The sequence below is a fragment of the Dromaius novaehollandiae genome, chromosome 7 (genome assembly GCF_036370855.1).
Source record: "Dromaius novaehollandiae isolate bDroNov1 chromosome 7, bDroNov1.hap1, whole genome shotgun sequence".
Taxonomy (NCBI): Eukaryota; Metazoa; Chordata; class Aves; order Casuariiformes; family Dromaiidae; genus Dromaius; species Dromaius novaehollandiae.
In genome coordinates, this window is record NC_088104.1 from 11,260,804 (window position 1) to 11,274,367 (window position 13,564).

General features: G+C 40.5%; 1 protein-coding gene across 2 annotated transcripts in view; it reads left to right on the forward strand.

Moving 5' to 3' along the window:
* CFAP221 (cilia and flagella associated protein 221) overlaps positions 1–8,758 on the forward strand; it is a 29,050-nt gene extending 20,292 nt beyond the window's left edge. For both annotated transcript variants that reach the window (XM_026109061.2, XM_026109060.2), the window contains exons 16-25: positions 912–1,039; positions 1,458–1,538; positions 2,566–2,673; positions 2,821–2,997; positions 4,147–4,305; positions 4,717–4,811; positions 5,361–5,450; positions 5,652–5,771; positions 7,161–7,190; positions 8,314–8,758. In XM_026109061.2, the coding sequence (XP_025964846.2) occupies positions 912–1,039; positions 1,458–1,538; positions 2,566–2,673; positions 2,821–2,997; positions 4,147–4,305; positions 4,717–4,811; positions 5,361–5,450; positions 5,652–5,771; positions 7,161–7,190; positions 8,314–8,437 (1,112 nt within the window). In that variant the 3' untranslated portion in view covers positions 8,438–8,758. The remainder of the gene's footprint in view (positions 1–911; positions 1,040–1,457; positions 1,539–2,565; positions 2,674–2,820; positions 2,998–4,146; positions 4,306–4,716; positions 4,812–5,360; positions 5,451–5,651; positions 5,772–7,160; positions 7,191–8,313) is intronic.
* Positions 8,759–13,564: the final 4,806 nt, after the last annotated feature.

Here is a 13,564-nt window from a genome sequence, read left to right on the forward strand (position 1 = left end):
GGCTATTACTTTTAGGCCTGAGGGACAATGGGGAAGGGGCAGACTATGTGAGAAACAGGTAGGTAAGCAGGACAGGTGAAGCCGAAGAGGCTGGAGACATGGAGCTGGGAAAGACACCTAAATGTGATTAAGACAAGATAGTTGAACTCAGTGCAGTGAGATAGTAAGAACCGGGAGATACACAGCCAGGTGGCCAGTATTGGGTTAAGTTTTCCTCCACATCATTTTCCCATACAAATGCTTGCAGGCACTCCTATGACTTTGATTTTGGGCCTGTTCAGCTGAGAAAGGTAGTGGTTCATTTCTTTATAGTGAAATGAAAGTGCTGACCTGGAAAAATCACTTCTTTAGTAGTCACAGAAGGAAATTGTCCTTGGATGGAGTCATAGTTCGATGGGCACAGAGGAGGATTTGTGTCTCTTGCTTTCCACTCCCTCATACACACCCAATTTGACAACTGCTGAAACAGCTTTCCATATCACACCTTTCCTGCTTCTGCAAGTGGGGGTTCTTTAATTCCCAGTATGCAAGAAAACTCGTTGCAAGAGCTGCAGGGGTGCTTCAAGTAGGAGGAGTAATGGCAGTCAGTGTAAAAGAGGCCTTCTGACTTAAGTCTGCCTTCCTGAGTGAAAACAGACAGAGAGGACCATGCTGGAATGTGTGGGCTGCGATGACTTTCTTGAAAAGAGGTAATCAGATCTGTCTAATAGTCATGGTAGTGTGCCTGCTGTCTTGCAGATGTGGCATTTAAAGCCTTTAGGAAAGATTATCTTACATTTCATATTAAAATGACTACACACATCTCATCTTAGGAAGATGTTACATATCTGTTTTATGGCTTGGTTCTATTTTTGAACCAGTGTATTAAGACATGTTACAAAAACATAATATTTGCTCTCTGTTAATGACAGAAAATGGGAGTTTCAGCAAACCAGAGAAGAGTGAAGAGTGTAAGGGCATTTCTTCCAGCATATCTGAAGATCGTATATTACCTTTTGAATTCCCCACTTACAATTCCCTCCAGTTGCGCTGTGATTTGGTAAGTATTGTACCTAAAATGGCAGCAAACACTCAAGTCATAATTTTGTTGAAGACATTGGCCCCAGGCCCAGCACTACTTTTATCAAAACTGCAATGTGACTGCTGTTCTGGAGTTGCAACAAATTAATTTGTGACTTCAGAAAATAGTTAAAAACCTTTGCATTCTCTTAACTGCATTCTGAAATTCTGAATAATATATTAATGGCCAGAGCTAGTTAAAATACGGGATTTTGCAGAAGAAAAGAAATAAAAAGCAACTGAAACGCCAAAATCCTAGAAGGGACTGGAGAAATATCAGACAAAGTGTTTGCACAATTATTTCCATATATTTTCAAGTAGCTGTGCTGATGAATTGTTGCCAGTGAAAAATGAAATTCCCATTGTATTGCTGGGTTTTTAATACTGTGTTCTTTCAGGCACCTGATGCTCTTGGCCCAGTTCCTGTCAAATCTGCAGACGTAAAAGTGAGACACATTCTTCCCTATTACGACTTGAAGGTGAGTGAGTAGAGCTCTCAACTGTGTCATGTGTTCTGTTTTACTAGTCCAGTTAGACATGTTTCTGCCTGATTCAGGAGCCCCAGTGTGCAGCCCAGTAGAAATGTTGCCTTAATAGGTCTGTGTGATTAGCATGCTATTATTAAAAACAATCTCATCTATTTCTGTAAATAACCAGCTGTAGCCAGCAATAGGAGATTGACAGAGAAATGAATCACCTCTGCTGAAATTATTGTATCTCAAGCAGTGAGATGCATCTTCTACTATGAATGAAGATACTGTGCAAAAGCCCCGCAAGCCACTCACAGGTTTTCCTTTGATTTCAGAGAGCAAAAATGCCATCCCATTATAAAAGTGTCCTTCCTCTTTAGCAAGTAACGGAAATCTATTTATTTGGGATCCACTTACACTTGCTTAGTTCCTGCATTCCTGCATAGGAAATACAAACATCTCCTTCCTGAAATGCATAGTATTATTTTTTCAACTTTATGAATACAGAAACAATTTTTACTTCCGGCTTCTAATGCTTTTTCTCTTGAATTTTTGAATAGCAGAAGATCAAATTCTGCATCTCATCAAGGTAAAAATATTTCCTGAGTTTCAAACTGATGCAGGTTTTAGCTCAATTTCCTATTCATTTTTTTCAGGTACAGAAGCTTTCTGTTAATACCTTTTCCCCTTGTTAAACAACTGCTTTGGGTATTGGTGTTAAGCGTATTGCTAAACATGGTTTTTCTCTACCCCATTGAGTTCAGTGCATTTGATCAAGAAACTATTAAATCTGTGGTCTTTCATAGAAAAGCAAGAAAGGAAATATTCCTTTACATGCCCGTTCAACTTGTACTGGTGAAGTATTGCTCCTCAAAGTTTTGGTCATATACCATGTTCCTGAATAGTGGTCCAAGTATCTATTACCACAGAGATGTGACATGTCCATGCTTAAGCTGGAATGTTCCCCTCCATCCATGATTTAAGCAAAAGTGATTGTTTTCTTGTCCTGCAGTGCATCTTTTTGCTTTGCACCTAGGTTCCTCAGCATTTCCGCATTATGAGGTATCAGCCGTTTTGTACACACCATGCAGCCACAAGTTACAAACCTCAAAAACTTTCCCGACCACTGAGGCAGGGAGCCCAGGTAACAAGTCATCTCAAATACAAACTTCCTTTGCTGAAGTCACTCCCAGCCCTACACTTCTACAATTCTTTGATTAATTTTGTTTCAAGACATTATACCAAAAGGCAAACTGCGCTCTGAAATCCGTTGATGTCTGTGTTTTTCAAGGATGAGTTGATTCAAGTAGTTGCTTCTCCTGAGAGACAGCTTAACTTGACCTCCCAGAAGATGGATTTTCATGAGCAATCTCCAGAAGAAGTAGCAGAAAGGGACATCAGCCTCTTAAAACTGGTTCCTCCCCAAGCTTTAGTCCACCCCCCTGAGAGCAGCCCACTTCGTATTTTTGTAAGTAGAAGTTTGCTTTCACAAAGGACCTAAGAAAGGAGGGTAAAGGGTGTTTGTTTCATCAGGGGCCCAATATGGAATTGGTGTGCAGTTCTCTTCAGTCCATCTGTAACCTTGCCCAGATAGGTAGGACTGGTGCAGTCTTTTCCTTCTATTCAACTAGGGGACTGCAGTTCTACTTGATCAGTAGGTAAACTGAGAGAAGTGAAGTCAAGTTCTTTGCATGCATTGCATCCAGCTGCCTTAGAATTTCTGAGAGTTCTCGTAGCATCTTATAGTAACATTTCCAAGTCACAACCAGCGTGCATGGGGAGATTTTCAGTGACTTGATTTTTATGCAGATTGTGCTACTTCGCATCAACTGCAGAAGGTGTTTCCCATGCAGTGCAGCATGGCCTGGAGGTCCCTGAGGTGACTCTGAGCAGGCAGAGACAGCTGTACAGCTCAGTGCAGTGTAGTGTGTGGGTGCAGGCAGCATCTCCATGCCAGCATGGCACTGCGCCTGAGTTGGATGGCTCTGTCTTTCAGCATAATTTGTTTGCTCAAATGAAGGACAGCCAGAACCCAGTGTGTGCTAGTTCAGAGATCTTGGCATAACATATGCAGTATAGATTTGTTCCCACTGGTTGTGGCTAGGACTCTAGTGGACTTACTGATGGGATTCTCCATGCTTCTCCTTCATCCCTATGTCATGTCAGTGAAAGAGCCAGGCACAGCCTGATCCCACAGTACCCAGCATTAGGTTGAGTTCAAGAGCAGATGCTAGTGCAGTGAAATGAATGGCAAAATGCTCACTAGCTTCTGCTACAGCAAGGCCAGTGCCCTTTCATGGATTCTGGACTGTTCAGAGAACCAGCAACGGATTTTGGAAGCTTCAGGCAATAGCATTTTTCTCCCAAACTTGGAAACAACACCTGAATTGCTGTATTTTAGACAGCGGAGAGCATGGATGAACCAGGCAGACTATGGGTCTGTGATGTAGGGAGAAGAAGGGAGATCAGGTGTCACACTGAACAGGAGAGTCACAACAAGATAAAGATGTGAGTTTGGAGTGACTGAGTTAATTGTAAGAACTGAATTTTCATTGACTTAATTCTTTGTGGTGCTCAGAATGATTTTTTTTTTTAATAATCTCTTCTTTGTTTTCAGAACCCCACTCCAGGTTTATTTCCCATTTTACCTCCTTTGCCCTATTCTGAAACAAATATTGAATATCATCTTTGTCCTCATCCAAAATATACCTTTACCAAGGAATGCCCCAAAGGATCCAGCATTCCAATCACACAAAGGAAATTTCTGCATCACAAGGTATGGCTTGTTGAGTTTATTGTATGAGTACCTGCCTTGGATGTGTTTTTGCTGAGAGTTGTTCCAAGGAATCCAAAAGAAAGATGAATAATCATCCTAAATAGAAAATATTCTGAAGTATAAATTGTACATGCATCTAAATAGTCAATAAGCGGGTCAGAATAACTTTTTATTGTTAGACTTTCTCCATGTCCCTTATTTATCCCTGCGTACTTCTCTGCTCTTTCTTTCTTTTCACTCTCTGCTGTATTTTTGTGGCCTTGCAGTGAAGTAAGCATCTTTTAGACATGGAGAACTGCAGCTCCCCCGACTCACTTCTCAACCAAGGAGTCAGGCGCTGTGTCCTGCAAGCCTCTCTCCCCACTGCATTGTGTGTTAGAGGTCTGATTGCTGTGGCACTTGTCATTTCAGGAAGTGATTCGTGGAGTAATGAGCTGGAGAAAATTTTTGCCAGTGGTGTATTCTACCTTTTCTAACACTCCCACATTGACAAGTACAACATCAAGGTAAGAAAGAATTTGAATATACAGTGATGCTATCCTGCACCAGCTTCTACTGTCTGCAACTACATTGACTAGTAACGAGTCCCACAGATATAAATGTGGCTATAGGTGTAATAAATTGCTACTCAGAAATCGCATACAAATGGAGAAAACACCTATTGACCTCCTTGGAGGAAAGATTAAGATCAATATAATTAGAGGAAATATCTAGCCCTGCAATTGGAGCTTCATTGAGGACTTTCAAAAACATCTGCTCTGAATGCTCTTTTGATTCACTCCCAGAAGATTCTGGGAGGTACAAGCCCAGTCTGTCCTGCAGAAATAGGCACACTAAAACCTGTAGCATATGGAGCACCTGCACACACTGGTAGCCAGCATCTCTCATGCTCACCTTCCCTCATATCACAGTAATTTCTGATATACTCAGGTTTTCCGGGAATATTCAAAAATACATCTTCTTCTTTGTAACTGCAACTACCATGAAATTTCAAATGTAACTGTTGGGCGCAGTTACTCTCTGCCCATCTTAAACAAACACCATTTCCATCACAGGGATCCTTACAGTTTGGATATGCTTCCAAGAGATGTACCACCAAAGCTGGATGACTTACCTGAGAGAGACAGGGAAAATATAAGTGACTAGTAAGTTTTTCCTCTATTATATATTCAATATGTTGACTAAGTGTTAACCATTTGTATGGATGTGTCTAAACCTGTCCTCAGAGATCCTCAAAGAGAAAAGCACAAAGTCCCTCTTGTGTAAGACATACTTTTGTTTTTGTTGGCTAAAAATTACTTTTAAAGGGATAAAATCTCATTGTTCTTCAATTTACCAATTTCTAGTGAGACAGATGAAACTGAATTCAAAGTGATACTTACTCCAGACATGGTAAGAGCTGAATTTCCACAAATTGAACAGCTGCCCTCAGAAGAAGGCAAAGAGAAATCAACAAAAGAAGAAAGGTAATTATAATTATTGAAATTAGGAGAGGAGAATGGGAAGGAATGTGGGAACAAGCTTCTCCTTTTGAATTATGTAGAAAGTCATCCTGAGATGCCCTGCAGGCTTTATTGCTGAATGGCGTGCAGATCTGGCACTTTGAGCAAATCAGAAGTCTCCTGTCTTACATTTTGCACTGCAAATATAGTCTGGACTGGACTTCAGAAAGCAACTGTGAATGTGGCACACTGGCCCGGATATCTCTGACTTTGGTTTTAACAATGCAATCTAGTATTTGAGGCAGTTTTCTTGCCCCCTCAGAGATGTTCACTGTTCTTGGACGAGTGGATTTTCTGTCCTTTTTGATTAGATATTTACTATTGCTGGCAGAGGGATGAGCCCTTAAAAAATTTCCCCCTGGGATGGTGCCTTTTTTTCAGGCTCTTCCTAGGAGCTGGTCACACTCATTGTACTATCCCAGCTTTATGCCCGCATGCATGCCCATTACGTTTTAGACACACAGCACAGCGTGTAAAGCAACTTGCATTCATAAACACAGTTGCTTGCTCCCTGATATGTTACAAACTGACCACCATAAGGGCCAAGTTCTGCCAGTTGTTTTTGGTGTTGTCAGGCCAGCATCCCAAATTTGGAGATCAGCAGAGAAACCTTGTGGGGCATCTGAGGACAAGGAAAGTCCTGAGGGGCAGGTGGGCCTTTTGTTGGGTTTAATGATTACCACCATGGTTACAGAACAGCATACAGGACTGCCCAGCAGTTCTGTGGGGCCGGAAGCAAAAGTGGGTTCATTGTGTGAAACTTGGGGGTATGTGATGTTGCAGGAAGGATGCAGGGAGGTGTATGAGTAGGTAAGAGAGACACTGGGGGCAGTGGCTTGAGCAGCAGCCAGTATGGTCAGAATAAATGATTGCAGGGGAACATAGGAGAGGGTGCTGGGTTCTAACCCTGTGTTTTCACAGATACCTTGTGTGACTTTGAGCCAGTGAATTAATCTTTCTGTCCAACAGTTGCCCCCTCTTTGAAGTAGGCATGATGATGCTTAGATGCCTAACTAACTGGAATGTGTATAATAGCTTGAGACTTCCAGAGTCACCAGGAGATTTGAATGTCTCATTTTCTTTAATTTTAGAGGGAATGATTGACATTCAAATCTTGTGCAAGTCTATCAGCCATTAAACTTTTAAACAGTGCTAAGTACTATGAGCTCTCTGACAAGACACTGATTGCTCTATTGTGATTACTACAACATTGATTGAAAATAATCTGCTGTAAAAAAAAAAAAGCATGCATGTCTGACTCAGTGCTGCTTTTTGCATTTTCTGACAGTGGTTGTTAGAACATGTGGATTTGGGATAGCTTGTGTAACTAAAGAGTGATCTTTTTCTCCACAGTGAAACAGTGCTGGATGGTGCTTTTTCTGGGTAAGCAGTTGTATGACTGTAAGATTCATTCTTTTTGAAGTTTAGCTGTTTTCTTCAAAACTGAAAATACTTTCCTAAATTACACACCTCTAGTTATTGATTTACAAGTGTTCTTTTCAGGCCAGTTTGGCTATATCTAAACCATCTGAGGAGCCTACTTTAACTGATGATCTTAAACTCCAGTCATGGAGGATTTGTTATATATACTTAGGACATAGGCGTGCCATTTAATGTGCTTTCTTGTGCCATTCTTAGTCCATTTTCTACAAGTATGACTACATCTCCAAAACAGTCTCTGATTTCCACTTATGGAAAATAAAACTTAGGGTTTAATAGCAAAAATAACAGAATGCCTATGAAAAGTGCAATTCTGCTTAAGAATGGGACTCTGGAAGCTGCTCTGAGGCAACAGAAACTCCGTCTTAATAAAAGCTGTCTCAGAATGGGCACCAGAAGACAGAAGGTGTCCCTGGAAAGTGGTAGACACTGAATATTTATATCAAATTGGTCCATAGGCCCTGACCCTAAAAGGACCGAGGACACAGGAAAGAAGAAAATCTGCTGGCAGATTTGAGTTGTCTACTTTCACTGCCAGTTAGACTTGTTGAATGCTTTCCTCTTTGTTTGGCTTTGTGAAGAGGGAAACAAAATTTTGTTATCATACAATGAAGTCCCAATCTTTTCCCTTGTCATCATTACTGATGAGGTTGTGTGTTTCACTAGATGATACTCCATTGCTCCTCCACTGTAGTTTTAGCATTTTATCCTTAAAGAAAACAAGTTTTTCATGTGGATTCTTTTCTTCTGGCTATTAGAGCATATGTTTCTTCATAGATAAAATGTAGAAACTCAGCCTAGTATGTGTTTGCCTATCAGGTGATTAGCCTTCCTCCCTGGCCAAGCTGAGAGTGAATGTTTTTTTTCACAATTTCACTCCCCTTCCAGTTTGGTGTAAGTAATGGAATATCCTCTGTGTTCACATGGAATAATACATATGCAGGTTATTTATTAAAACTATAAAAAAGAGAGAAATTATGTGTGTCTCTTCCTTTGTTTTTATCAGCATCGCTAAGTAATTCCCATGGCTATTCTAAATATAAATGATTTTCTGAACCTCTTGCAGAGACCCACACAACTATCCAGAGGGACATTTTCAACCCCAGAACGAGAGGCTAAGGGAGAAGGTTCAAAAACATGTGGAGAAAATGAAGCTGAATGCAATTAATAAAACCCTAATTCTGGAATAAGAGTACTTTTATGAATTCCATGTTTTTTTACTGCTTATCCTGTTAATGTTCGAGGCCTCCTGTTCAACTACATGAACTTGCATTCAGTGAGGTCAGCAACTTCTTGTGCAAAGAGAGGTGAAGCACCAGTCGTGCCATCTCTGTCAAGGACTCTCACTGTGTATGTTGCCCCAAATATAGTAATTGCTGCAATGGAATTCCCCAGCAATGTGCCTGCTCATTTTTTACTGATGTGAAGGACTGGAAAACTACAGTGCTACCATGTAAACAGTTTGATGTTTTGTATACAGCCTACTCTTTTCAAATAAACAGTGAAAAGTTCTTATGACCAAATTGTTCAGATTTGGGGGTTTAATTATGGCCTGTCTTTGAATTTTTGCAGGTAAGTCAGTAAGTCTCTGTCTTAACTGTAAATCATATACTTGAGTTTGTTAATGGAAGAGAAGACCTGAACACTGTGTTACTGTCCACAAAAATAATGTCCAAGCAGATTTCGTTACCTGTTCAGGGCTTAATTCAATGAACATCTCTCTACAAAAGGGGACGTGGATCGAGATGATAAAGGAGCACTCCAGAGCCTGAGGAGGGGCCTGTGATGCACAAGGGGTATTCCTTAGGAAAGGAGACTAATAACCATATCACCTTTCAGCTGTCACCTACTTTCTTGTGGGCAAGCTGGCTGTCAGACAAACTTGGTTTTATCCATGGGGAGCTGGTGGCTCATTTTGAAGAATGGTCCAGGCTATTTGTGCTGAAAAGCATAAATTTTTTGTACTAAAAGGCGTGGAAAATGCAGCAAGATATATTGCATCCCTAGGAGCTGTACTCCTTTTGAGATATACTTAGAGCCCCCGTGAAAAGAATTTTCTTTCAGAGAGAAGAGATCAGTGTAGACAGATTGTAAAAAGCCCAGGGAGATAGAAAATGGGAAAATAGGGTGGAAACGAAGCTGCAGAATAGCCTGTATTATACTACACTTGCTCACTTCAAAGAAATAGCTGTTAAGTTTCTGACAACTGTCTGACCAGCAACAGGTTGTTCAGAATGCAGGTCTGGATATCTGCAGAGTTTCTCTGACTACAGGTGACTGCTTAAATACTTACACATTGCTTTTTTCTCATGCAAGTCCTGAGGAAAATAGGTGATCCTTTAAAAGGCCCACTAAAACTTGAGCATGATTCTTAACATGGCCACGACAAAATCATTTATTAACAGTTTAAGTTAAATCCAGTGTTTTAAGATCCTTAGGAACTGTTATGCATCAGCTAAATTTCGATATCTGGTAAAGATGGAGTAAGCATTCAGAAGCAGTGGTGATCACAGTAACCAGAGTGGATCTATTCTTCTTACAGCAGTATCCTTTTTCCTCCATTCTCCAGAGTTTCGCTGTCACCCCAACAGAAACTAGTCCTGCTCCTCCACTGGTGAAGACCAGATCTTTGAAGAAGTAAATCACATTTCTATGTAAGTGATCCTCCTTTCTGTGTTTTAAGGCTTTTATGGGCCAGGGTTCAGTGAGAAGGTAAGATACAGAAAGCTCTTAGATTGTTCTAAGTTCTACCCAAAATCCAAAGGGACTGTTTGAACAGTCAGTAATGCACGGAGCTCTGTCCATACCTATTTCCCCCCAGGATACCTCGCAATATGAGACTGACCTTTACCCACTTGAGGTGATAATCTGTCAGAGGAAATCGAGCTGTGCCGAAGATGATGAAATTGGCTAAACAGTTAGGTCTTTGATTTTCATATATGAGTCCAGTTAAGTATTCTCCTGACTGACTGCAGGACGCTTTCAGAATGGGATATAACCTATAAGAATTACAACCTGCAATTCATGGTTATTCACAGTTGTGTGCTTGTTATGTGTTTTGTGTGAAAGCCTGAGGGATTACAGGAAATAAAGAAAAAGGATTTGTGTCAGGAAAGAAGTAATGGAAGTTGTGCTTTTGGTCTAACATTATTCAGTGCACTGAAGTATTTCTGACGGTTGCTTTTACCTGGATTATCATTTATAATCTACTGAACTAGTGCATAAATTTTGGACTGCATTTTTATGTATAAATTGTCTGTAATAGAAAACTAATACCTGTTCATAAACACTCAGATGCTTTGTAGGGTTGTTTTTGAGGATCAGATAGCAGGACTCAACTGCAATAGTGAGAAATGTCTTTTCCTTTCAACATCATATGGAAAATACTTTATTAAGGCATCTTTTAGTGTACTTTCCTGTGCCCATATTGAAGAAGTAAATCATACTATTCTGAAGGAAATGTATCATTCTGTTCTAGATTAATCCCATGGATGTGCAGATTAAATACAGTACTTCACATACAGACTGTGAACTAAGATCAGTTGATGTTATATATAGCCCTATTCTATACATTCTAATGTTGATTTGTGGATTGCCTTCTTTCTGGGAATCAAAGGGCTGCATTTGTACTGACTTAAATGGGGAAGTAAGAATGTAAATCGATGTGCAGAACATGACAAGTTTATTTCCGTTCACTACAAATCAAACTACTGCTTCTTGCGCTGTTTGGAAAGGATTAATTGGCTAAATGATGATGTATCTGTTTTACTAGTTAAGATATATCTGTCTTGGCTAAAAAAGGCCTGTCTGATTAGCAGGGTTAATAAGCACTGACTCACACTTTAGCACTTCTCCCTTTTATTACATAAGAAATGAGCATTAACATCTAAATCAAATAAAAGGTACATTTTAAAAATTAAGAATATATTAATGTTTTTATATGGAAATGATCTGTGAGCTTCAGTGCTCAGTAATTGGGTATTAATCTCACTTATTGGGTATTAACCTCACTTACTCTTCCATGATGAGAGAAAGACCATCAAGGTCTTTAAAATGAAAATTAATTACATTTTATAAGAGGGCCGGGAGAAAAATAGCAATGTGCATCTGAGGTAAAGAAGTGGGTGAAATTGTATTTTCAGCTTGCAAGACAAGTTTCATGAGCAAAGTAAAGAAACCTTCTTATCTCTGGATTTTTAACACATGTATCTTTGATTCCAACTTACTTTCCTGTGGTTTGGCATTTATGTTGTATCAACCCTGCACAGGTTTTCTGGTGTTGTATAAGAGCTATGCTCACACTGCAACCTTTCCCTCACGGATACACTATGAAGGCTTCTCTCCAGCTATTTACCCAGGCAAGATTTTAACTCTTGCTGAGACCTTTCCCGCTCCTTTAGTTTGGTTGGAATTAGCCAGCAGGTTTAGAAGTTATCAGGGGAGACAGATACACAACTGGTCTCATTTCCTCAGGCAGATGAATAAGCGAAGAGAACAAAGACTTTTCTGTGTGCTAGTTTGAGTAAATTTCTATATAAACGTTGTAACTGTGAAGTGCTGCTGTGTAGTCAGTAAGCGTGTAATCCATACAATTTTTGGAGAAACACCAAACAGCTGACATACTGGGGGCTTCTGTGACCTTTGAAAATCGGAGCTGTCACTGATAGACCTAGCTTTTGACTAGCGGTGATTTTAAAGCAAAATTGTTTTAAAAATTTGTATTTCTTCCTCTGTTCTGCTTCTCCCACTGTCAGCCTGTGCACTGATTACTGACTGCACTTGCTCAGAATGAGTCCTCTTCTTCAGGTGGATGAGGCTGCAGTATCTTCTGTTCTTTTTTTGAAAAGTAAAAAGCCTTCAGAGAAGATTTTTAAAGCAGTGAGCAGTGGCAACAGCTGTTCAGTCTCATGGCACTGACAAGTGTATTTCCCCATTGGCATCGTGTCAGGGCCCCTGATCAGAATACATGAAATATTCAGCCTCCCCTTGTCGCCTGTGTCTGCAGCGTGCAATGGCAGCCTCTCTGTTGGCACTTTCAGGCAAAGTAGCCTAGCACAGGAACCAGCTCTTCTAGTTTGAGGAACATCCTCCACCTCCTCCAGCTCTGCCTGCTGCCAGGCGATGGGTAGGGGTAGCTGCTTTGGTGTGGGAGCCCAGAGAACCCTCGGGAATACCATGCTGCAGCCACATACAGCTCTTCTCCGGGCCTTGTGGTGTGGGGTATTGTCAGTAGCAGGGTCCTAGTATGTGTGCAGAAGAGTCCTCCCATTTCCAGGATGGAGTTCCATCCACACCTGCTCCCACAAACTGAAGGACTTGGTCAAAACTGTCATGTGACTTTCTGTTTATACAAACATCTCGAGTATCCTGTGTCATTTCTACAAAGTTGAAATTGGTCACAAGTCTCCCAAAAACACTGCTACACTGAGCCGTCCTTTAGCTGGTTGTGTACTTCTGTGTCCTCTAAAAAAGTTGGATTCATCAAAGTTAAAATCAATGCGATATTGTACCAATAACATCAACCACAAAAGACATCCAGATCACACTATTTGGCCAAAAAAGACCAATCTAATAGAGCTGTTTTGTGCCACTTAACACCTGCAGAAGCTAATCAGTCATGAGGGACTTCTGAGATTATGTCTGTATGACCACAGCAGGGACTTGAAAATTAAATCAACCAAACTCTTAAAAACTCCAGGTGATTTCAGAGCACCTGCAGGAAGTATTTTTCCAAAGCAAAATACATCAAAAAAATCTTCTGATGAGCTGCTTACTTGTGCCTGGTACTGTTTTGCTCCAGCACTTTCATGTTTTTACCAAGCCAAAGATTAAACTTGATCACAGTGGGCGAGGGCTTCCCAGGGTGAAAAGCAGTAGCACTTTGTTCTGTCTTTGAAGAAATGAAATTCCAAGGATCTGATTCTACTGTTAGTTGAGCACAGTTTTCTTAATGGATGTCACAAGCAAAATGGTTACTGCTTTTCCTGCTGTTAGAAAGCCTCTCCAACTATTTCAGTCGGGTTCTATGAGTTTTTAATTGCATGAGGGACTGAGTTAACTGCATCATTTTTAATCAGCTGATTTTATCTGGCTTCAGAATTCTGAACCAAATTATACCTCTCTCACCAGCTAATTACTAGTTTATAATCATTTCACAGTGTGGAGTCTCCAGTACTCTGATATGCATGGCCTACAAATCAATAATGCACTTTGACACCTCAGGGATATTGATTGCATGATCATTGGCTGAGTTTCAGAGCACCAGATGAAGAAACTAAGGTTTATTTCCCATGAGTTTGGATTTGCATGATTAGTTC